This window comes from Pipistrellus hanaki, assembly GCF_964339955.1.
Source record: "Pipistrellus hanaki genome assembly, chromosome: 11".
Lineage (NCBI taxonomy): Eukaryota > Metazoa > Chordata > Mammalia > Chiroptera > Vespertilionidae > Pipistrellus > Pipistrellus hanaki.
This window is the reverse complement of record NC_140513.1, coordinates 53302623-53327651: the sequence shown is the minus strand read 5'-3', so window position 1 is coordinate 53327651 and position 25029 is coordinate 53302623. Positions and strand designations below refer to the sequence as shown.

Sequence of the window (25029 nt, the reverse complement as noted above, 5' to 3'; positions counted from 1 at the left end):
TGTCTAAAATCATACATCAAGGCACTGCAGAACTGGGACTAAAAGGTATTAAGTACCATATACCATTATAATAAGCACTTTATGACACTTCCCATCCAATACCCTTCCCATTCTATTAACTCATTCAGTTAAAAAGTCTCAAAATGGCCATGACCTAGTTACACTAATTTCACTTCACTAGTGTAAATTATCAAAATGTATAGTCACAATAACTATTCTAGACTTAACGTGTACATGCATTTCTATATGAATCCATGTTATGTATAACATGTATACAAAGATTATAAAAAATAGTACAATAAAAACGATCTGCCACAACTTATTATTTAATACTTACAAAATTATTTAAAGTTTTAGTCAATTGTAGGAAATGATTTAATATGATACTGCAATGGGCAGCATTTTTAGAAAATGTCTCTCACCTGTTCTGAGTGGTCTGAATCGCATTCTTGAGGTAAAGAATAAGGTGCTCCTAATGATTCCTGAAGCTTTTCTTTTAACTTTGCATTTTCTTGCTCTTTTTGAAATAGCTGATCCTGAAGGTTAACAACACTTTGCCGGAGCATAGCTTCACTTGATTTTGTGGTTTCAAAACAAATATGTAACTCATTGTAAAGCTGTTTCAAAAAATACATCCAAATCTATTAATAATCAATTAAAAATATATATTTATGATAGCCCTGCACTCAAATTATTTTAATGGTCTAAGAGAGAAAACAAGATATAAACGTATGGAAAACTAAATGGTATCAAACATCAAAACCACAACTGATATTTAAAAAAGCAATATATATTATTGGTCAGCATAATATAGGAAAATGTACTAAATTTCTAAGGAGGATGGAAGCACTTTTAGCTAGCTTTTATTAATCTTGGACGGCTCCATAAAAAAAGAATTTGAACTGAGCCATTGGTGGTATTATAGAAATGGAATGAAAACAAAAAGTCATTGTATGGTGGCAGAAATGTGAGAAAATAATGTACAGTGACAGGAAAGGACAGAAAGGGAGCATAAGATATATCAACCTAATTGGACTTAATATGCACATTTAAAAAAACAACACAAAAAACAAGAGTCTTTCATTGAGAGTTCATTAAGATTGACCTTAACTGATATATTCCCATTTAGGATAAATTAGCATCTACTGTGCAAATAGGAGAGAAGGGATAGAAGAAATAATATGAGACAAAGTCAGGCAATAAGACTATAGACAGAAGGTAAAGATACCCTGTAGACTTATTAAAGACTGAACAAAGTTTTATAAAATAGAAGCAATGTTCTGAAGGGCATGATATATAACTTTAATTTTTTAACACAAGGCAACATGCATTAAATTTAAAATTAGAATTTATTAAAACTGTGAGATAGCACATGGTACATAAGTGGCATCAAGCAGAGTCATATATGATTAACAATGGTAGTCTCCAAATACTCATGAACTTATTTCTGATGAAAATCCTAATTTTTATTGTGATTTAATTCATTTTGTGATAACCGATTTAAATAAAGAATCTATATGTGTATCTGTTGATGAAACTGAGAAACTGATCTAAGAGCAAAGATTTGTGATGTTGTTATACAGATATATGTGTGGCTGATAGTGAGATATCTCTCTCTCTCTCTCTCTCTCTCTCTCTCTCTCTCTCTTTTCTTTCTTTCTTTATATATATATATATATATATATATATATATATATATATATATATATATATTTGCTAACAGTAAGATCTTGTAACAACAGTAAAATCCCCAATGGGAGAATATCAAAATTATGTAGCTAATACAGTAGGTTCTTAGATGGTGAGAATCTTCCATTAGTTAGCCTTGCTTTATGGAAAGAAACCTAACTATACAAAAGATGGCAGAGTACTTTTATGTATGTATGTTATACTTTAATTTCTAAAAGTTTACCATCAAAAAAGTCTTGTGAAATCTAGTGCTCTTTCTCAGACATATACTTTGCCATAAAAATAAGATTCTCCAAACCATTCCTCTGGCATGTAATTAGCTCATTAGACTCTGTAAGGCACTGTACCTCTATATTATTATACTTTAAATAATCCATTTCACTTAACAGCCAAAGTCTAAGCAATTTTTATAAAGGACGGGTTGTCAATATCGTCTATAAAGAATTTCAGGACATAAATTTGTACTTTCCTTTCCAATTACCTTTATACCAGGAAGTATGTCCAATGTCCTTTCCACAGCTGATACCTTCAGATATTCTAGGAGGGAAGTTCAAGTAGAAACCTGACAGCTTTGAGGAACAATGAAGGGATCAGAGTGGGCCCTACAGTGACCTACCTGTGCTATGTTGCTGCTTTCATGATTGAGTTCAAGGCAGGAAAAGAAATGCACAAAATCTGGAGACAAGAGCTAAGCTGACTTTAAAGATTTGAAACTATGATGAGTAAAGGTCTTCTGCCCAAGAACATATAGAATCAAACATTCCATTGAAAGGTTATTTAACCACTTTCTCTTGTTTGTATGCCTTATTAGTACTAACCAGTCTTACCCAATCAGTAAAAATTAACATCTTTGAAGGGAAATGATAGAAAATAGTATTAAAGTAATTATAGATTTCAAGTTAAACATCAGTAAAAATATATTTGAAAAAAGAATTTACTCCCGGGCCAGTGCACTCAGTGGTTAGAGTGACAGCCTGCACACCGATTCCTGGTCAAGGGTATGTACTTGAGTTACAGGTTTGATTCCTGGCCTGGTCAGGGAGTGTGCAGGAGGCAACCAATCTATGTGTCTCTCTCTCCGATGTTTCTCTTTCTCCCCAAACCCTCCTTCCCTTCCACTCTCTCTAAAAATCAATGGAAAAAAATATCCTTAGGTGAGGATTAACAAAAAAATAAAATATATAAATACATAAATAAGAATTTACAGATTTTGAATATTTGAGAATATCACGAACAATGATAAGTATTGACAAAGAAAGAACTCCTCATTTTCCTCCATTTTCCTAAGGTGCAGGCATGATGATAATGTATGATCAGGACTGAGAATCAATTTACTTCCATTGGTGCCAAAGATAAGGTATATGTTTCTCTCTCTCTCTCTTTTTTTTTTTAAATATATTTTTATTGATTTTAGAGAGGAAAGAAGAGGGAGAGAGAGAGAGAGAAACATCCATGATGAGAGAGAATCATGGATTGGCTACCTCCTGCAAGTTCCTCCTGGGGATAGAGCCCACAACCTGGGCATGTGCCCTTGACCAGAATTGAACATGGGACCTTTCAGTTCGCAGGCCAAAGCTCTATGTTTCTCTTGAGTATCATGTCTTGAGATCTTCCTTCACAGATATAAGGCTCTGTGCCTAATCATTTATGGAAGAAGTCTCTATCTTAATGTTTTTCCCCCCTCTCTTCTCTCTTCTGTCTTGTTTCCATAAAAATGAAGATTAACAGCAATCTTCTTGTGTTCTCTACTTGGCTCTCTCTGCCATGCAGCTTATTCTGTTGTACTCTTTCCTATTCAGAAGTTGCTCTGGCTTGATTTAATATCACTGAATAGGCAACTCTAGACACAGGCAAGCTCTGTCTTTCTCTGAAAATATCCATCCTTCCAAGTAACAGGTAAAAATGAAGTGAGAAAGCCTAGAATAGATGATCTAGACCTAGAGCAACCCTGCTCCAGGAATTTCCTTATTCATATTCCAATGTACATCTCATACTTGCATATTTTCTTTGATAGCTGCATGGGCTTCACTTATGTAATAGGACCACTCAGTTTTGAACTTAAAGAATGTAAAGACAGCCTTTAGCGATTTTTAATTCTAGACACACACTACCAGTAAACTTGGCTGGGGGAAAAAAAAAGCCTTCAAGGAAGTTAAGATTATTTTTTTCATTTCTAATATGTTTTATGGTGATAAACTCTTAGGAAAATAGAATATTTATTTTTCTAGATCTTGCAAGGGGCAAAGGTTAGGATGTTACAGTCCCCTGATTAAGTAGCATCTATTCTCATCTCATTAATAATAGCAGAGTGGGTAAAAACAAAAGTTCTCAAGTGAGTAAATTAGATAATATAGTAAATTCATTCATGTGGTTTAGATGCAATGGTTTAGGCATCTTGGGTTAATAACTTTTTCCATATTAACAATCACAACTGCTTACAGCAGTTTTCAGAGACTTTTTTCTCCAATTTATTTTCTCTAATAGTTGATAAATATGGAATGTATCAGCATCTTTTACAAGATTCTGGTCTATGCAAACATTTAGTCATATATTTTCCTATATACTTTAGAATTAGCATCCTCATAATTCCTGAGTAATTATTATGCTTATTATTCTTCAAGCTATAGTTTGTTGAAGAAATTAAAAAATGAAAAAAGATTAAGAGGATTTCCAAGATACAGAAAGCAAATTATTTCCAGAAATAGGGCCCCAAAACTCAAGTCCTTTAATTTTCAGGAGCTCATGTCATATAATTATCATTAAATAGAACAAAAGGTGATAAAATATATATTTAGAACTCAAAACATGTTAGATGATCTAGAAATGATGATACAATTCCCATCTTTATTTAAAGGTACACATATAAACACCAACAAAGATAGGAAAATTATTAGAACTTATATAAATGGCTACATACATATTCAGAGGAAGAAAACACACTAGCTTACTTTTATTTCTCCTGGGTGCTTTTCTTCCAGAGGAGCCATGAACATTATTTGTTGGGTAGTTTTATTTATAGGACTAATGGTCTATTATACAGATCTGTGGGAAAATATGACACAACTCTATCTTGTGCTCAAAATTCTTTTCAGTTTTCTCTCTTCACCTTTGTCTTTCTTCCTTATACCCCTCATCCTGCTACTGTGGGGTTTTTTGTTTGTTTTGTTTTTAAGTATACTTTACTTATTTCAGAGAGGAAGAGAGAGAAATAGAGAGAGAGAAACATTAATGATGAGAGGGAATCATCGATCAGCTGCCTCCTGCACATTGGATCAAGCCCAGAGCCCAGGCATGTAACCTTGACTGGAATTGAACCTGAGACCCCTGGGTCTGGAGGCCGACACTCTATCCACCAAGCCAAACCAGCTAGGGCTAGGCAACAGCATTTTTTATCTCTTCACATACTGAAATGGATACTATGATATAAATCAACTTAATAAGTGAGAGAAAAGAGGAGAAATGGGAGAGAAACAAACAAACAGAAAAAGTAAAGAGAGGAAACAGATAAACTAATTAGAAACAATAACTTAAGAATACCTAACTCATAAAGAAGCAAGCTTAGTAAGAACTGGAAGTAAACTATTAACATAATATTTTATTTATTTTTTATTCACCTGAGTCTTACAGCTAGGCCAAAATTATTATTTGAAAAAACTAAAATTTATTTATATAAAAATATATTGGAAAATCTTAATGTTTAAGTAAACAATTTTAACTCATTGTTGAATAGACTATTAAATTACTCTATTTTATTGGGGGAAATTGTATAAAAATACATGTGGAAGAGGAATAGAGACAAGTATTAAGTAAATTGCTCTAGGATTAGAATGAATAATTTAATATAAATGAACAATGGAAGTCTGAAGAGTAGCACACTCTTTACTTATGATAAATAAAACAGTGTGATCATTCCCAAATTAAAAAATCCTGAACTTCAAAGTGAATACATTTTTAATGAAAAAAGAAAAATAAGACCTGCAGAAAATGAAAAATCTAAAGGAGGTCAAAAATTTAAAAACTGCAATGTTAGAGCAAAATGTAAAAACCAAAAACAAAACAGATTTGGACAATCAGTGGCTGAAAAATAATGATGGGGCTTTTTTCACAGAGAATAGCATGCTACATTTGAATATAAATTACCATGGGTATGGGGTCTTTGAAGCAAAAATTAAAGATAAATACTTGAATTAAATAAGCAAGTGAAAGAGAGAAAATTTTAAGTTATTAACAAGGTCCAATTTTTCACGTCATTTTAGCAATGGAGACTGGTTTAGAAACAAAAGCATAATGGGCAATCTCACATAAAACAAAAAGGTGGAGCTGGTTCTATATGAAGTGGAGAGGATAGGACTACTCTTTCACTTGTTATCATCCACATCCTGATGGAAACCCAAAGGGAACAAATAATATAGATGAGAAAGCATGGTTCCAAAGCATCATTTAAAAGTATGTTTTTAAAGTTTACGTAATGATTAATTTTATATTAATTACAGATATTGACTTTTCATGATGCATATTTTAGAAGAGGAAGTTTAAACAAAACAAGAACAAAGTAACACAGACTGCTCAATTTAACCTCTCTATATTTTGGTTGTTCAACTACTATGATGGAATAACATCAATCTCAGAAGGCTGGCCTAAATAGGAACTAACATAGTCATATAAATAACTCAATACATGATACCAAATATGCAGAATTCAAAAAAGATGTGTATTTTAAGTACTAGCTATAATTATTTCTGCTGAGTCAGAAAACCTAAACAGTTGGGTAAGCATTCTTAAGGAAATCCTTAAACAACTGAAAAGTAGAATGACTTTTCAAAAGAAACACACAAAATAGAGAGAAAAACATTTTGGTAATATTGTTCCTGAAGATCTCTTCACCATAAACACAGTGTGCAGATTTGCCAATAAAATAACAAACAAATTCTATAATGAAAGACTGCTTTAGGTCATAAACTAGAATCCCATGAATAATTTCTCATAATAGAAAAGTAATTCCATTAACCAAATCCATTATGATTTGAGGTCTATAGTCCTGGTACATTTCATAGTGGTTATCAAAATTCAAACAAAAAATATCCTACAGAATAAATTTACATCTATATTTTAAATGTTTCTGCTTTTACAGCCGGAAAAAAACTCAAAATTTAAAATATTACCAAATTGAATCATATTTCATTTTTAATTTTGAAGAATCACATATAAAGGGGAATAATAAATGTTGAAATCTGAAAAAATTAAATTTGACATATTTTTATAAGTTCATACATGTAAATTTACATTTTTATGACAGAATAAAAGCATACTTTTTGATAAGATATACTTTCCGCTGTATGAACATCTTCCTGATTTCTCAGTACTTTTTGTGTGTCCATATTCAGAACCTGAAGCTGTTGGATCAACTCTGCTTGCTGAGCTGTATGTGCACTGTTCTGTTTGTAAAGATTCTGCAGTTCCTGCAGCTCCTTCCTGTGAAAAGCAAGCAATAAATAGAGAGAAGCATGAATGAAAATTACCTCAGTTAAATAACTATGTTCCTCTAGGTTATAAATTGGCTTCTAATTTTTTCATCTATTATTTTTTACTGCAGGCAAACATATTAATAAAAGAAATCATGTATAAAGTATTTACTATTTATCACATATACCTAGGAAGTATTGATAGAACTACTATGACTTTCAAAGCCAAATACTTATCAATTTTCTTATATAGCTTGACAGTAATAAAAACCCTGTATATACAGACATAGTACCACCTTCTTACTGAAATCAACTTACAATTCAGTTCCAGAAATTGATAAGTATAGATTCCAATGACAGTTACCAGATAGTTTTTAATACAGGGTAAATCAACCTTTCATTATATATTATACAAAACTTTAAATATATTAAAAAGAATCCCAAAAGACAAACAAAGTTTTCAAACCAAATTTCCTTACAGCACCATAAGTTTGCAACCTCAAAGCCTGAGCTGATGAGCTGAATTCCTGTGACTCCTAATCTAGCTTGAAGGAAATGACAAGGAAAAAAATCAGAAGGAAGAAGAGTGACATAAGGTAAAGCCAGTCCTTCCAACCCAAAAAGGGTGAAATTGGTAAGTAGGGGATCAAATGAAGTGGGATAGTAGTAATGATGACACTAAAGGTCCAGGAAAACCACACCTCTGAGAAAGATTCCTGTGCCAGTGAATCCTGTGTGATACAAATCATATAAAAATAAAATATATTTTGCATATTCAATTTGAAGGGAAATATTTATAAATATGTATTTCACAGAAATACCCTTAATGGTAGATATTTTGGAAACTTTTCTTTACCTGTAACCTCAAATTGGTGATTTATTCATATAAGATATATCTTACAAAAAAAAAGAAAAAAGAACAAAAAAGATATGCACAGTTATTAAAGATGAATGAATATTAATATGGGAGGAATAAGCCTTGCTTTTTAGAGGTTTAGAATATGAATGTTCTCCAGATCCAACAACCCCTAGACCCATATAAATTTTGGGTGGACACAAACATTCATAAACATGTACATTGCACCATCTTTCTTAGTTCTTTGAGGCTGCTATAACAAAATATCATATCGGGGTGATTTGCAAACAATATAAATTTGGTTTTTTCTTTTCCTATTTATCCCCTCTATGCCCTCTTCCACCTCCACTCACCCACACCCCGCAATCATCATACTGTCATCCATGTCCATGAGTTCTTTTTTTCTTTTTTGCTCAATACTGTCCACATCCCTCCATCTACCCCAAACCCAACTAGAGCTGTCTGCCTGCTCTTTATCCAGGAGTCTGTCTCTACTCTGCTTGGTAATTCAGTTTGTTCATTAAATTCCTCATATGAGTGAATTCATATGGTACTTGTTTTTTTCTGGCTTATTTTCCTTAGCATAATGCCCTTCGGTTCCATTCATGCCGTCACAAAGGGTAAAACTTACTTCCTTTTTCCAACAGAGTAGTATTTCATTGTGTAAATGTACCTGTTGGCAAGGATATAGAGAATCAGTGCACTGGGCCTCTAGTATGCATTATATGATCTTTGGTTAATCTCCTTGCCCTCCCCCCTCCTTCCTTCCTTCTGAGATTCAATAGTCTGTTCCATGTTTCCATGCCTGTGCGTTGAGCATCTGCCCCCTGGTGGTTGGTGCGCATCAGAGCTACCAGTTAAATGGTCAAACAGTTGCTTAGGCTTTTATATATCTAGAATAGCCAAAATTTGGAAGCAGCTCAAGTGTCCATCATTATGTAAGTAAAAAAAGAAGCTCTGGTACAGAAAGTTATTTTTCTAGTTCTGTATGCTGGAAGTCAGAGGGTTAAGTGTGGACCCTCTTCAGGGTCAGAGGCTTATTGTGTGGAAGGCACAAGGCCGCCCAGGGAGGTCTCTTACGTAAAAAACTTTAATCTCTTTCAGGAGGTCTCTACCCTAATGACCTAAGTACTGTCCAAAGAATCCACTTCCTAATGCCATCACATCAAGCACTAGGATTTCAATATATGTATTTTGGGTGGGCACAAACATTCAGACTCTACCACTATCTGTATACGAAAAATTGAAAATTGCAAAAAATAAAAGTCCAAAACTGGGAGGGGGAGAGAAGGGAATAATAGTGTAATGCCTCTAAGAAATGTAATATTCACAAGAGGAAGGTTGATGTGACCCACAGTAATAAGGCTTGCAGCATATTGTCATTTTTCAAGAACACCATTGGCAATAATTATTAAAGGAGATAGGCAACAAATGTAGGATAAAATTCCATCAGATTATATAGTTGAGACATATGTTAGGCAGGAGAATTAGGTAAATGTTGCATTTAGAAAGGAAATATGGTGGAGTTAAAAACATGTAATCTTTCTGAAATACTGCTATTTGCAAAAACATGAATGGGTCTTAAAAATGTCATGCTGCCATAACCAGTTTGGCTCAGTGGATAGAGTATCAGCCTACAGACTGAAAGGTCCAAGGTTCAATTCCCGTCAAGGGCATATACCTTGGTTGCGAGCACATCCCCAGTAGGAGGTGTGTAGGAGGCAACTGATCGATGTTTCTCTCTCATCAATGTTTCTACCTTTCTATTCCTCTCTATAAAAAATAAATAAAAAAATATATATTTTTTAAAATGTCATGCTAAGTGAAATAATTCAGATGGAAAAAGTCTGAACCATATGATTTCAGTCATATGTGCAATATAAAACTAAAATAACCAAAAACTCATAGACACAGATAATAGTATGGTGGTTATCAGAGGAAAGAGGAGTGGGAGAAGGCAAAAAAGGTTAAAGGAGAGTCAAATATATGGTCACAGAAGACTTTACTGTTGAGTGGTGAACACACTGTGCAATATACAGATGACACATTACAGATTTATACACTTGAAATCTATAATTTAATCTATATAACAGCTCACACACACACACGAAAAAAAAAAAAAAACCCACACATATCTTTTAATCCAGTGCAAAACACAGCAAATTTATCTCTCCTCCAATGCTAGGAGACATTTGTTATTTCTTTATATATAAAAATACATACATATGTATGCATCTTTTATTAATGGATTTTTACACTGCCAAAGACTCAACTTTCAATCTTATTTTTTAAAATAAATCTTTATTGGAACCAAGATGATGGCATAGGTAAACACCTATATTTGCTGCCTCTCACAACCACACCAAAATTACAACTAAAAGGCAAAACAACTTACCACCCAGAACCATGGGAAAGCTGGCTGAGTGGAAGTTCCACAACTAGAGAGGTGAAGAAAGTGCACTGTGCACTGAGACTGGTAAGAGGTGCAGAGGTGCAGAAAGTGCTGGCACCTGGATGTGCTGCTGTTTTAATAGGGAGGGAGATACAAGCTCCCACTTGCTCAGAACTCCAGTTCTGGGCAAGACTCTGGGCGACCCAGGCACATATGGGGAGAAACTGGACTGTCTAGCATTGGGACAGGAATGTGAGGGCGGCTTTTTCTCAGCGTGCTCACAGTGATCATTGTTCCTTCACAGGGGAATGGGACTCGGAAACCCAGAGACCTCTCCAGTGCAGGGCTGACTGGCAGCCATTGCTGTTTGCTCTGTCCTGGTGAATTTCAGAGACCCCACCCCACCCAATTTACAACCCCACCCATGTTGTGTGCATTGGCTTTTGCATATGAGTGGCCTGTCCTTTCTCCCCTAAAATGTGTCAAACTGCAGCTGGGTCAGAGAGCCCCAGAGCTCCCAAAAGAAGGTCCAAGGCCTGGCAGCAGCATCCAGCTTTCCTTCACAGCTGGGCCTCTTCTGTGCACTTCTAAACCTCATACAAAGAGGAGGAATCTGCAGATGTCTCTGTAGCCCCAGACAGTGGCTGACCTTGCACCTCCTTGGAGATTCAAGAGCCAGTGTACCCAGTGGTCAGCGTGAGATCATACTGGATTAGAACCCTTCATATCCATAAGAGACTCATCCAAGGGGCAGATTCAGTGAGCACCAAAGCCCCAATGAAGCAATTCCTGCCCCATAAGGGTGTTTCCTGCTCAACAGATCTTCCAGTGTAGATACAGCTGATCAACACAACCAATTAGCCTGGAGGTCATTCCTCCAAATGATACCAACAGCAATCAAGAGATAACTACATCAAGACTGTGCACACAGCCCACAAAAAGGTGCACCAAGAGTGTCCACCTCAGGTGGCTGGGGAGGCTGAGCCACTGGGCCCTATAGGACATCTACCACTCAAAGCCATTCTATCAACTCAAGGAGACTTAGAAGTTATCCAGTACATAGAAACAAACACAGGGAAGCATCCAAAACATATAGACAAAGAAACAAGTCACAAAGGAAAGAAATGGAGGAAAGCAAAATACTGAATAGAGTTCAAAACCACGGTTATAAGGTTACTCAAGAATCTTCTAAAAAACCTCCAAGAAATTTAGTGAGACCTCAAGGATTGGAGGGACCAATCAAAAATTAAGCATACACTGATTGAAATAAAGAATAATAACCAGAGATTCTACAGCAGACTAGAGGATCCCAAGAATCAAGTCAAAGATTTAAAATATGAAGAGAAAAATCCAATTGGAAAAGCAAAAAGCAAAAAGAATCTAGAAATATGAAGATAGTGTAAGGAACCTCTGGGACAACTTGAATCGTACCAACATCCAAATTATGGGGGTGCCAGAAGATTGTGAACAAGATATTGAAAACCTATTTGAAGAAATAATGACAGAAAACTTCCCCTACCTAGTGAAAGGAATAAGACTTACAAGTCCAGGAAGTGCAGAGAACCCCAAACAAGAGAAATGCAAAGAGAACCACACCAAGATACATCACAATTAAAATGCCAAGGGCAAAAGACAAAGATAGAATCTTAAAAGCAGCAAGAGAAAAACAGTTAGTTACCTACCCAAAGGACTATAAGCTTATTTCTCAACAGAAACTATGAAGGCCAGAAGGGAGTGACAAGAAATATACAAAGTGATGAATAGCAAGAACCTACAATCAAGATTACTCTAACCAGAAAAGCTTTAATTTAGAATTGAAGGTCAGATAAAGAGTTTCACAGACAAGAAAAATCTAAAGGAGTTCATCACCATCATACCAGTATTAAATGAAACTAGAGGCCCAATGCACGAATTAATGCACAGGTGGGGTCCAGGCAGCCCACCCAAATTGGGGCCAATTGGGCAGGGCTGCCAGAAGGAGGGACCATGGGCAGTTGGCTGGCCAGCTCCGTCCATGATCAGGGTGGAGGGGCCAATCGGGGGTGGGTTCAGCCAAAGGGAGAGGCCACAGACAGTTGGCCAGATGGCCCTGTCCCCTGGTCAAACTCTTGATCAAACTCCCTGTTGAGGGGCAATTTGCATATTAGCCTTTTATTATATAGGGTATTCTCTAAGAAGAGAAAGAAGAAAAAGGAAAAGATAAAAAAATTATGAACAACAAAATGACAACAAATACTTATCTATCAACAAGTGAATCTAAAAATCAAATGAATAAAAACCTGATGAACAGAACCAACTGGTGAATGTAACAGAATCAGGGACATGGAAAGAAAGCAGACTGACAATTCTCGGGGGGAAGAGGTTGTGAGGGGTGCAGGAAGAGATTGGACATAGAGCTTACACCTATGGACGAGGTCATTGAAGTGGGGGGAAAGCCTGGAGTGAGGTGGGAATCAGGTGGAGGAGTGCTATAAAGGGGGGTGGGGAGAAGAGGAGCATCTGTATTAATTTGAATAAAGATTTAAACTAAAATAAAAATCTTTATCTTTGAAAGTATTATATATGTCACTTCCCCCCACCCATTGTCCTCTCTAATCCCCCTCCTCCACAAGCCCTCATCACCCTACCAGATGTGTCCATGGGTTATGTACATGCACATGTGAGTTCATTGGTTAATCTCTCCCCGGCCCTACCCTTCCCTACATTCCTCTGAGTTTGACAGTCTGATAGATGTCTCTGTGTCTCTGGGCCTATTTTTGTTCATTAGTTTATGTTGTTCATTAAATTCCACATATGAGTGAAATCAAGTGATATTTATTTTTCTCTGAATGGCTTATTTCATTTAGCATTATGCACTCTAGTTCGATTCATGCTGTTGCAAATGGTAAGAGTTCTTTCTTTTTTACAGTGGCATAATGTTCCATGGCATAGATATACCACAGTTTTTTAATCCATTCATCTGCTGACGGGCTCTTAGGCTGTTTCCAAATCTTAACTATTGTAAATTGTGCTTCTCTGAACATAGGGGTGCATATATTCTTTCTGATGGGTGTTTCTGAATTCTTGGGATATATTCTAGAAGTGAATGACTGGGTCAAATAAGAGTTCCATTTTTAATTTTTTGAGGGAACTCCATACTGTTTTCCTCAAAGGCTGAGCCAGTCTGCATTCCCAACAGCAGTGTATGAGGTTTCCCTTTTCTCCACATTTTCGCCAACATTTGTCGTTTGTTGATGACAGCCATTCTAACAGGTATAAGGAGGTATCTCATTGTCATTTTTGATTTGCATCTCTCAGATCAGTAGTGACTTTGAGAATATCTCCATATGTCTCTTGGCCTTTTGTATGTCCATTTTGGAGAAATGTCTATTTAGGTTCTTTGCCCATTTTTTAATTGGGTTGTTTGTCTTCCTTTTGTTAAGTTGTATGAGTTCCCTGTAAATTATGGAAGTAATCCCTTACCAGATGTATCACTGGCAAATATGTTCTCCCATGCAGTGGGCTTCCTTGTTGTTTTGTTGATGGTGTATTTTGTTTTGTGTGTGTGTGTGTGTGTGTGTGTGTGTGCGCGCGCGCGCACGCGCACAGAACCATAAAAACAAATAAAATGAAGGAGCAAAAATGGGTATACAAAGAAATAACCTCCAAAGGAAAGAAAAGGAGGAGTAGCCAGAAAAGGAACTAAATGAAATGGAGGCAAATAATTTTTGTCAGAGAAGGAATTCAGAGTAGGAGATAAGAATGCTCAAACATCTAGATGACAAATACACTTAACTAAATGAGAATTATAAGGAAATGAATGAGGATTTCACCAACATTTGTTATTTCTTATAGATAAGGCCAAAATCAGTAGTTAGCTTGCATTTAAGGGTCATGTGGAACAAAATATATGTATCTTTAATCAGAAGAAACACAATAATATCAAAATAATGTATAATGTAAGTGCTCAGGCATTAAAAGTTAACTAAGGAAATAGTATATTCTCCATTCTCATCTCATGCTATCTTCTGGGCATAATATAAGTGCAATGGAAGCATAATTTTACACTACACTGGGTGGCCAGATTATTATGAACTCTGAACGCATAATAATTTGGCCATTCAGTGTGTTTCTCTTGTGTACCTCATTTATTTGATATCAAAGATACTATAAATCCTGCACCTGATCCATTTTCCCCTTTGCACTGGCTGATAGAAAGCTCAAGGCAAATAGGTAGTTAATCTCCAGCAAAAGTCTAGAATACTTTTGGTACCCATTTGAAATACAAATACACTGAGTGGCCAGATTATTATGTGTTCAGAGAGCATAATAATCTGGCCATTCAGTGTATATAGGTATGTGTATTTCTCTATGTCTCCCCACACCAATCTCTGAAAAGTAGATGGAATGGGATGGAATGTTGAAAAAAAAATCAGAACATGATTAGTATAAAAATAATTAACAAAAAAACTTACAAAATTCACACATCTGGACCACTGGAAAATAGTACATTTGTCTAGATTTTTCCTCATTTGAAAACAAGTAAAGCTTATTAAAAAGGGGGAGTAGTTAGAATTAAAGTAAAAAATTTACTGTGCATAATCAATAGAAATAAATACCTCTGAGTAGGAGTTACTGAAGGAATTAGAGAAAAGGTCTAGAAAAAGTATGAACAAAAAAAAAATCACAGCTCTCTGAATTATTAATAGAAAACCAAGATGTGAAAATTATCTTAATAAAATCTCTGTGAAGGGAGGGACATTTTTATTCACTGCTATAAACAGAGCACCTAGAACAATTCCATTATCTTACTAAATATTTGTTGTTGAATTTAGGAACATCTTATGTAACTTTTCAGAATCAGCCTCAACTGCCTCCTAGATTCAGTCCTTGGCTCTACCTCAGCTTATTAACTACCACTTCAGCCTATGAAATCCATATTGTTCATGTGGCTCCATTACTCAGGATCAACCAGTCTAGCACATTCATATCACTTCCAGATTATGATAAAATGCTAAAACACAGCCATATAAGCAATACACTTATACCAATGGAAGACAAACACAAGAGAAAACCAGACAGATTTTTTTTTCTTTTGTCTATCTGAGGGATTGCTATAGGGCATGATTTCTCGTCAGCAATTCCAAAAACAACCTGGTTGGCTAATTTAGTGCACATGCTGTTCTTCATGGCTCATCATGAAGCAGTACCAGCACAATAACGCATTTCCTTGAATTATTTTTTATGCTTCCTTGCCTCTGATTCTTCTTCCCTCACTCACTTTGCCTTGGAATTGAATCTCCCAAGTAAGTAATCAGTGTGTAATCCTTCACTCAGGCTCTGTTTTCTGGAATATATTGGATAAAACAGGTGTTGAATAGATAAAATAAAAAGGATAACATGAAGAACTGTTAAAAAAAGATGCCATAATAGCATTAAAATTCATAACAAAGGCACTTATAAGGAAAATCAATGCTATGGAAAATAAAGTTAATTGGTAGGTTCAAACTTGAGAATTTGTGGGTTGAGCTGAGAAGATGCTGAGAATGAACAATGCTTCTGCCCATCTCAAGAAGAATTTTAAGTTCTGTTAACAAGTATTATATTGTGAAAGAGAAATCAATGATCTGCTTACAGTAATGCTATTTAAGGCATCCCTGTAGAGATCAAGTTTGATAACAAAGACTGACAGAGAGTTCCAGACAGTTTCTCTAGGTTATTCCCCAGCTTAAAAAATCTTCATGGTGACAAAAACAAAGTCTTACTGTTTACTCACATTACATGTGGCTTTTCTCTATTCTAAGACTCAAATTGGAGCAACAAATTATATTAGGAATAAGCCACTCTAATGACAGAGTGAAAAGCAAAGGCAAATCAAAGCAATGAGTCTTAGACATTTACCTGGATGTGGTATATGTCACTTTCACTTTCATTCCACAGGCCAAAATAAGTCTCATGGCTAAGTCAATGTCGGAGAAAGCATACTTCTGTCTACATAATCTTCAATCTATAAATACGGATTAAGAAGAATCTATAGAGATTCTCACAAAATTTTAATGGCTATTATTTCTCTAGTGTAATTTTTCCCTCTATCTTTTTTGTACTTTTCTGTACTGTAGTAATTTTTTATAATTCACATATATCATTATACTAAAATAATTATTTGTTATCATATAAATGCAAACAAAAATAAAGAATAGTGCCCTAGCTGGTGTTCTTAGCTGGGGCACAGAAGGATCTTGGGTTTGATTCCTAGTCAAGTGCATGTACCTGGGTTGCAGGTTCGATTCCCAGTTCATGTCTCTCTCACATCAATGTCTCTCTCTGTCTCTCCCTCCCTCCCTTCTACTCTCTGTAAAAATCAATGAAAAAAAATAACCTTGGGTAAGGATTAACAAAGAAAAAAATAAAAGTAGAAACGAAGGAAGGAAAGGAGGGAGGGAGGGGAAGAAAAGGAAGGGAGGAGAGAAAGAAGGAAATATTAATTTCAGAGGAATTAAAACTCAAGGCAAAAATTTACACAGAAAATAATTAAAAAGTACAATTTACAATAAGTAAAAACAAAAACAAAACAAAAAAATTGAATACTTTACCCTCCAATTTATAGCACATCAAAACATGTAGAGCAAAAACAATAAATAAAAGGAAAATCAGTTGGGAATTATATGGGAAAGAAAGACTCCATTTAAAATAGTAACAAAAAACATAAAATTGCTAGGAATAAATTTTAACATGAAATGTCAAAATCCATATTATAAACAACATAAAACATTTTGTAAGGATACCAAGGTACTGAAACAAATGGAATGGCATATCATACTATAAGACATGAAGACTGACATAAAGATGTCAATTTTCCTTAGGTTTATTTGTAAATTTGATGCTGCGATGAAATAAGAACAAAAAATAAGCAAGTTTACTCCAAAGTTTATACACTAAATAATAAGTTGTGATAGGTTGAGAACCGCTAGCAGGGTCACCTAAGACCATCGGAAAACACATATATTTACATTACAATTCATTAACAGTAGCAAAATTACAGTTATGAAATAGCAATGAAAATAATTTTATGGTTGGGGGTCACCACAACATGAGGAACTGTATTAAAGGGTCGTGGCATTAGAAAGGTTGAGAACCACCGCTAACGATTCTACCATTGGTCAATCTCTGTCCAAGAGCTGGGCTTCTCAGAGAGACTTGATAACAAGCTTGTCTCCTTGCCCCTTCTGGTCTACAGATAGTAATGATTTCCTGTTGTTGATAATGTGAATCTCGATATTTGAAGAGAATTGATATCTTTAACATATTGAGTCTTCCAAACCATGAACTTTGTACAAAGCTTGCACATATTAGACATTTTATTTCTTTCAATGTTTAATAGTTCTCTGTATAAAGGTAATATACATTTTTCATTACATTTTTCATAATTTTAGTCATATTATAAATTACATTATTTTAAAATCCATTTCCTAACATTTTTGGTAGCAAGAAGAGTACAATTGAATTTTATACACTAACTTGTATCTACCAAGTGTGCTAAACACACTTATTAAACAATGTTTCTACCATTTATTTTTAATTTTCTATGGCTTAAAAAATAATTACACCATGAGTAAATAAGTAAACCAAAGTATCATCTATAAAGTCTATACTTTTCCTATGAAGATTAAAAATGTGACAAAATGTATTTTTCCTTGTATAACAGATTAATGTATATACATTAACTATTACCCAAGAAAAAATCCTGCCCTCATGTTTATAAATCTTGCAATATTCTAATTATATATAAACAAGAAGCCCAGTGCATGAAATTCATGCATGGATAGAGTCCCTAGGCCTTGCCAGCAATCAGGGCCAATTGGGGCCTTCTGGCTGCTGGCCAGGGCCTTCCTTATTTCTATACCTCCCCCTGTTGGTCAGGGCACATCATAGCAAGTTATAGAACTCCTGGTCTCCTGGTTGAACCCCCAGGGGTAACACTTTTAGATTAGTCTTTTATATAGAGAGAGATATATGTTTGTATAGTAATTACATATGATTATATATATTAATTATAATTATGTATGTATATAATAAGTGTATTATATACATACTATATATACTGGTAGCACCAGAGAAATTATAAACTTTGTATGATTTTATTGTAATTAAGTAAAAATGTACAAATGCATGACATATGGATATATGTGTATATATAAGTTTATACTTTATGCTAACACTATTTTTTGATAAAACTAATTATGAATTAAATTAATAGATAGTTTAAAATCTTTCAAAATGCTTAAAAACAAGTTTTTCAGGTAATACTACTTTATAGTTAGTATTATAAAATTGACTATTTTGATACATAATTAATATTTCACAAACTAAAACTATTTAGAATATAATTTTAAAAATGGGTTAATCATTATCTTTCATTACAACAATAATTATTGTATTATATACTAGAGGCCCGATGCATAAAATTAGTGCATGGGGGCAGTGGGGGGGGGGAGGTCCCTCAACCCAGACTTCACCCTCTCCAATCTGGGGCTCCTTGAGGGATGTCCAACCACCTGTTGAACATCCCTCTCACAATCCAGGACTGCTGGCTCCCAACCACTCACCTGCCTCTGCCTGATTGCCCCTAACCGCCTCTGCCTTCAAGCCTGATCACCCCCTAACCACTCCCATGCCAGCCTGATCATTGGCTAACTGTTCCCCTGCCTGCCCAATTGCCCCTAACTGCCCTCCCCTACCAGTCTGGTTGCCCCTATCCTCCCCTGCAGGCCTGGTCGCCCCCACCTTCCCTCCCCTGCTGGCCCAGTCACCCTTAACCGCCCTTTCCTGTTGGCCTGGTCACCCTAACTGCCCTCCCCTGCAGGCCTAGCCCCCCACCCCAACTACCCTTCCCTGCATGCCTGGTCCACCCCAACTGCCCTGTCCTGCAGGCCTGCCCCCAACAACTGCTCTTCCCTGCAGGCCTGTTTCCTCCCCCCTCCCCCAACTGCCCTATTCTGCTCGTCTGGTCTCCCCCACCTGCCCTCCTCTGGAAACCTGGTTTCCACCAACTGCCTTCCCCTGTGGCCTGGGTCCCCCCTCTCCCAACTATCCTCCCCTGCAGGCCTGGTCCCCCTCAACTGCCCTCCCTGCAGGCCTGGTCCCCCAAACTGCCCTCCCCTGTAGCCCTGGTCCCCCCAAACTGCCCTCCCCTGTAGCCCTGGTCCCCCCAACTGCCCTCCTCTGCTGGCCTGGTCACTCCTAACTGCCCACAACTGTCCTCCCCTATTGGACATCTTGTATCCACATAGGGGCAGTGTTGGGAGCCGAGTCCCCTGCCGACCTGAGAATCGGGGGATGGAGCAAGGGTAGGTAGCCCTGCCTGCTCTCCCCCAGGTGTCGGGTCACTTGGGGACGTGGCAAGCAACAGTGTCCTTCGTTCTGCTGTGCGTGCAAAATTGGAATCTGTAAACATGTCCTTGAATTAACATAGCAGAGTACAGCTAGACGAAATATCCCAGACAGCTATCTCCCTGTGTAGGTCTTAAGGAACTGGCACGTAGCCATCATGCCGAGAGAAGGCCATTTGGAGGAATGCCCAGCTTCAGGGTATAAAAGAGTTTGCACCTTTAATAAACTTGCTGCTGCAGTGCCATCGAGCATTCCAGCCCTCCTGAACCCCCGCTGTTCTTATCCTTTTCTTTTTTCTTTTCTTTTTTTTCCTGAGCCACCTAGCCCGATCTTCAGGACCTGTAGTACTGGCTGGTTCCGGTAGGGCAGCATCTTTGATCACATGGAGGCGGCCATCTTATGTCTTGGAGTGATGGTCAATTTGAATATTACTCTTTTATTAGATAGGATGGCTAGGAACTTTTAAAGAAGATAAATGAATGTATTGTCTTTATTTAAAAACTGAAACAAGGCTACTCTTGGAGCATGCTTTTGCCAATCCTAAGAAACCACTCATTCTCTCCAAACAACTATTCTCAATTTGGTGTATATAATTTCAGACAGCTTCAATGCACAAACATATGTACCCAAAGAAGACATATTTTTGTAATTTTGTGGTATTAAAAATAAGCAGAAATGCCACCATTCTGAATAACTAATGACATTATATAATGTTAAATTAAAAACTGAATGTACTTGCCTAACCAGGGTAATATTCATATCCTTCTGGATAAGTTCAGTCTGTTTATTAGTCAACTGTAATGAGAGAGCATTGTATTTACTCTGTGAAACTTCAATTTCTTTCCTTGCTTCCATTAAATTGTTTTCAAAGGTCTGAAATTAGAACACATATAAAAGTCTAATATAATAAATGTTAAATAAGAAAAAATAAAATGTCTGGTACACTTGACTAATTAGTTTACAAAATTACAGTGAAAATAACTAGTGTCTTAGATTTTTTTTGTTTGTTTTCACTTTAAAACACTTAGTAGAAGCATTCCCTTTTATAGTAGTCACAGACACTTTTTTCAGAAACTGAAAAAGTATCCTGGCTTTCTTGTATAAAAGTTAATGATTTGAGCCGAAACCGGTTTGGCTCAATGGTAGAGCATCGGTCTGCGGACTGAAAGGTCCCAGGTTCGATTCTGGTCAAGGGCATGTACATTGGTTGTGGGCACATCCCTGGTAGGGGGTGTGCAAGAGGCAGTTGGTCGATGTTTCTCTCTCATCGACGTTTCTAGCTCTCTATCCCTCTCTCCTCCTCTCTGTAAAAAATCAATAAAATATATATTTTTTAAAAAGTTAATGATTTGAAACAAATAAACTTGAAATTCTATGTAGGAATTTATTCATTAAACTTAAAATAAATTATCATGCAATAAAAAATTTAATTATATGAACAAAAAATGAACTAATTTATTTAAATATTAACTAGGAAAAAATGACAGATATTTCATTATTTACTCTATGTTCACTACACACATATCACTTTACTCAGAGAAGAAAAGACAGTACTGCAAACAAGGATATCAAAATAATTCTATAATGTTTGAAATTGAGATCATTTTAAGTTCTCTTGACTGCAGTGAAATTTCACCTATAGTTCTTTAAAGTTGGCCTTTTCATGCTGATAGTGCTCTAAATTGTCTCCCATTTTGAAACAATTTAAAACCTAATGTTATCTTTTCAAAAATAATTTTCTCAAAAATATATTATGAAATTTTAATTATTTTCACAAAGTATTAAATGAATTTTATATCTAATAATACAGTATGCCCATATAAACAATATACTATCATTATTTCTAAAGTGAACAACAGGCTTTAGAAATCTACCCTAGCCATGCTCCCTAATCTCAAAGATTCACCCTAGAGTAGCTAGAATAATTTTTTTTTTAATCCTCATCTAAGAACACATTTTTTAATTTTTTTTTTTTAGAGAGAGGGGAAGGGAGGGGCAGAGAGGGAAAAAGAAAGAGAGGGAGGGAGGGATGGAGGGAGGGAAGGACGGAGGGAGGGAGGGAGAAAGAGAGAGAGAGAGAGAAAGAGAGAGAGACCGACCTGCTGTACACACCCCAATCAGGATGGAACCCACAACCTTGGTATGTGCCCTGAATGAAATTAAACCCACATTCTTTTTAGTATACTGAACAATGCTTCAGCCAACTGAGTAATGCAACCAGAGCTACAGTAATCTTTAAATATATATATATTGGCAGAGGTCAATGGGGGAAAAGAAAGACATATGTAATACTTTCAACAATAAAGATATTTATAAAAAATAATCTACACCAAAGCTATAGAATATACGTTTTTCTCAAGTTCACAAGGAATATTTTCAAAGACAGACCACATATTAGGACACGGGCAAAATCTCTTCAAATTCAAGAAGATTGAAATCGTATCAAGCATCTTCTCAGTTCACATAGGCATAATATTAGAAATCAACTACAATAAAAACAATTTAAAAAATTGAACCACTTTTGAGGCTAAATAGCAAGCTATTAAACAATGATTGGCTTACCAAGAAAATCAAAGAAGAAATTAAAAGCATCATGGAAAAAAAATGACAATTAAAATGCAACAATCCAAAATCTATGGGACACAGTGAAAGCAGTCCTGAGAGGGAAGTTCATAGCTCTACAGGCCTACCTCAAAAAAACAAAAAAAAATAGTAATAAATTATTTATCCTTGCAACTTAAAAGAATTAGAAAGAGAACAATAAGAAAAGCTCAGAGAAAGCAGAAAGAGAGAAATAATAAAAACCAGAAAGGAAATAAACAACATGGAGACAAAAACAAACAAAAAACAATACAAAAGGTCAACAAAACCAAGAGCTGGTTCTCTGAAAGGATAAACAAGATTGATGAACCTCTAGCCAGGCTCACCAAGAAACAAAGAGAGAGGACCCAGGTAAACAAAATCAGAAATCAAAGAGGTGAAATAACAACTGATCCCACAGAAATACAAAGGATTATTTAAAAAATACTACAAACAATTCTGCTCCAATAAAAGAGACAACCTAGACGAAATAGACATTCTTAAAAAATACAAGCTTCCAAAACTCAATCAAGAAGAATAAAAAAACCTGATGAAACTATCAAAAAAAATTTTGAGCAAACAAAAGCCTGGTCCAGATGGCTTTACAAGAGAGTGCTACCTATCTTCCTCAGACTACTCCAAGGCACACTTCCAAGCTCTTTCTATGAAAACAGCATTATCCTAATTACAAAACCAGATAAAGACAACACAAAGAAATACAACTACAGGCCAATATCCTTGATGAACATAGATGCTAAAATCCTCAATAAAATTCTAGCAAATCGGGTCCAGCATTACATTAGAAAGATCATACACCATGACCAAGCAGGATTTTTTTCTGGGATATAAAGATAGTGCTATATCCCCAAATCAATAAACATCATACATCACATAAACAAATTGAGAGACAAAATAACATAATCTTATCAATTGATGCACAAAAAGCATTTGATAAAATTCAAGACTTTTCTGATTAAAACTCTCAGCAAAGAGGGAATAGAGTGATCATACCTCAACATAATAAAAGCCTTATATGACAAATCTACAGCCAACATCATACTCAATGGCTAAAACTAAAACAATTCCCCCTACAAACAAGAAAAAGACAAGGATGCCCACTCGTACCCCTCCTGTTAGATACAATACTGAAAGTGCTAGCCATAGCTATCAGACAAGAAGAATAAATAAAAGGCATTAAAATTGGAAAATAAGAAATAAAATTATCATTATTCACCCATATGATATTGTACATAGAAAATCCTAAAAACTCAATAAAAAAAAAAACTACTAGACTTAATAAATGAATTTGGCAATGTAGCAGGATACAAAATTAACACCCAGAAATCTACGGCTCTTTTATACAACAATAATAAACTCACAGAAAGTGTAAGCAAAAAGAAATTCCCATTTATAATTGCAACAAAAAAAATTAAGATACCTAAGAATAATTTTAACCAAGGAGGTAAAGGATCTGTATTCAAAAACTATAGGAATATGAAAAAAGAGATAAAGGAAAACATAAAGAAATGGAAGAACATACTGTGTTCATGGATTGGAAGAATCAACATCATTAAAATGTCCATACCCCAAAGCAATCTATGGATTCAATGCAATCCCCATTAAAATACCAATGGCATATTTCACAGACCTAGAATAAACTCTCCAAAAATTTAGCTGGAATATAAAAAGACCCTGAATAGCCACAGCAATCATGAGAAAGAAAACAAAGTTGGAGGGATCACAATACCAGATATCAAGCTATAATACAAAGCCATGGTTCTCAAAACTGCATGGTACTAGCACAAGAACATACATATAGAACAATGCGACAGAACAGAGAACCCAGAAATAGACCCAAGCCAATATGCTCAATTAATATTTGACAAAGGAGGCAGGAGCATACAATGGAGTCAAGACAGTCTATTCAATAAATGGTGTTGGGAAAATTGGACAGATACATGCAAAAAAAAAATGAAACTAGATCACCAAATTACACCATACACAAAAATAAATTCAAAATGGATAAAGGATTTGAATATAAGATAGGAAACCATAAAAATTTTAGAAGAATCCATAGGCAGCAAAATAGCAGACATATGCCATAACAATATATTTACCAACACAACTACAGGACCTTGGAAATTAAGGAGAAAATAAACAAATGGGCTACGTCAAAATAAAAAGCTTCTGCACAGCAAAGGAAACCATCAACAAAACAAAAAGAAAGCCCACTGCATGGGAGAACATATTTGCCAATGCTATTTCAGATAAAGGTTTCAACTCCACAAAATTTATAGAGAACTCATACAACTTAATAAAAGGAACATAAATAATCCAATCAAAAAATGAGCATAGGACCTCAATAGACACTTTTCAAAAGAGGACATACAGAATGCCAAGAGACATAAGAAAATATGGTCAAAGTCATTAATCATCTGAGAGATAAAAATCAAAATGACATTGAGGTACCATGTCACACCTGTCAGAATGGCTATCATCAACAAGTCAACAAATGACAAGTGCTAGTGATGATGCAGAGAAAAGGAACCCTCATGCACTGTTAGTGGGAATGCAGACTGGTGCAGCCTTTGTGGAAAACAGTATGGAGTTTCCTCAAAAAATTAAAAATGGAAATCCCATTTGACCTAGTAATCCCACTTCTAGGAATATATCCCAAGAAA

The 25029-nt window shown here is 35.6% G+C and overlaps 1 protein-coding gene across 4 annotated transcripts in view; it reads right to left on the bottom strand.

Moving 5' to 3' along the window:
• The window catches only part of CNTLN (centlein), a 220199-nt gene that overhangs the window by 140871 nt on the left and 54299 nt on the right, over positions 1 to 25029 (bottom strand). For 3 of the 4 annotated variants that reach the window (XM_084898075.1, XM_084898077.1, XM_084898078.1), the window contains 3 exons: positions 20504 to 20641; positions 6999 to 7157; positions 423 to 617 (listed from right to left, as the gene is read on the bottom strand). In XM_084898075.1, the coding sequence (XP_084754201.1) occupies positions 423 to 617; positions 6999 to 7157; positions 20504 to 20641 (492 nt within the window). Of the gene's footprint in view, positions 1 to 422; positions 618 to 6998; positions 7162 to 20503; positions 20642 to 25029 lie in introns of all 4 variants that reach the window. The other variant, XM_084898076.1, reaches the window with a different exon arrangement.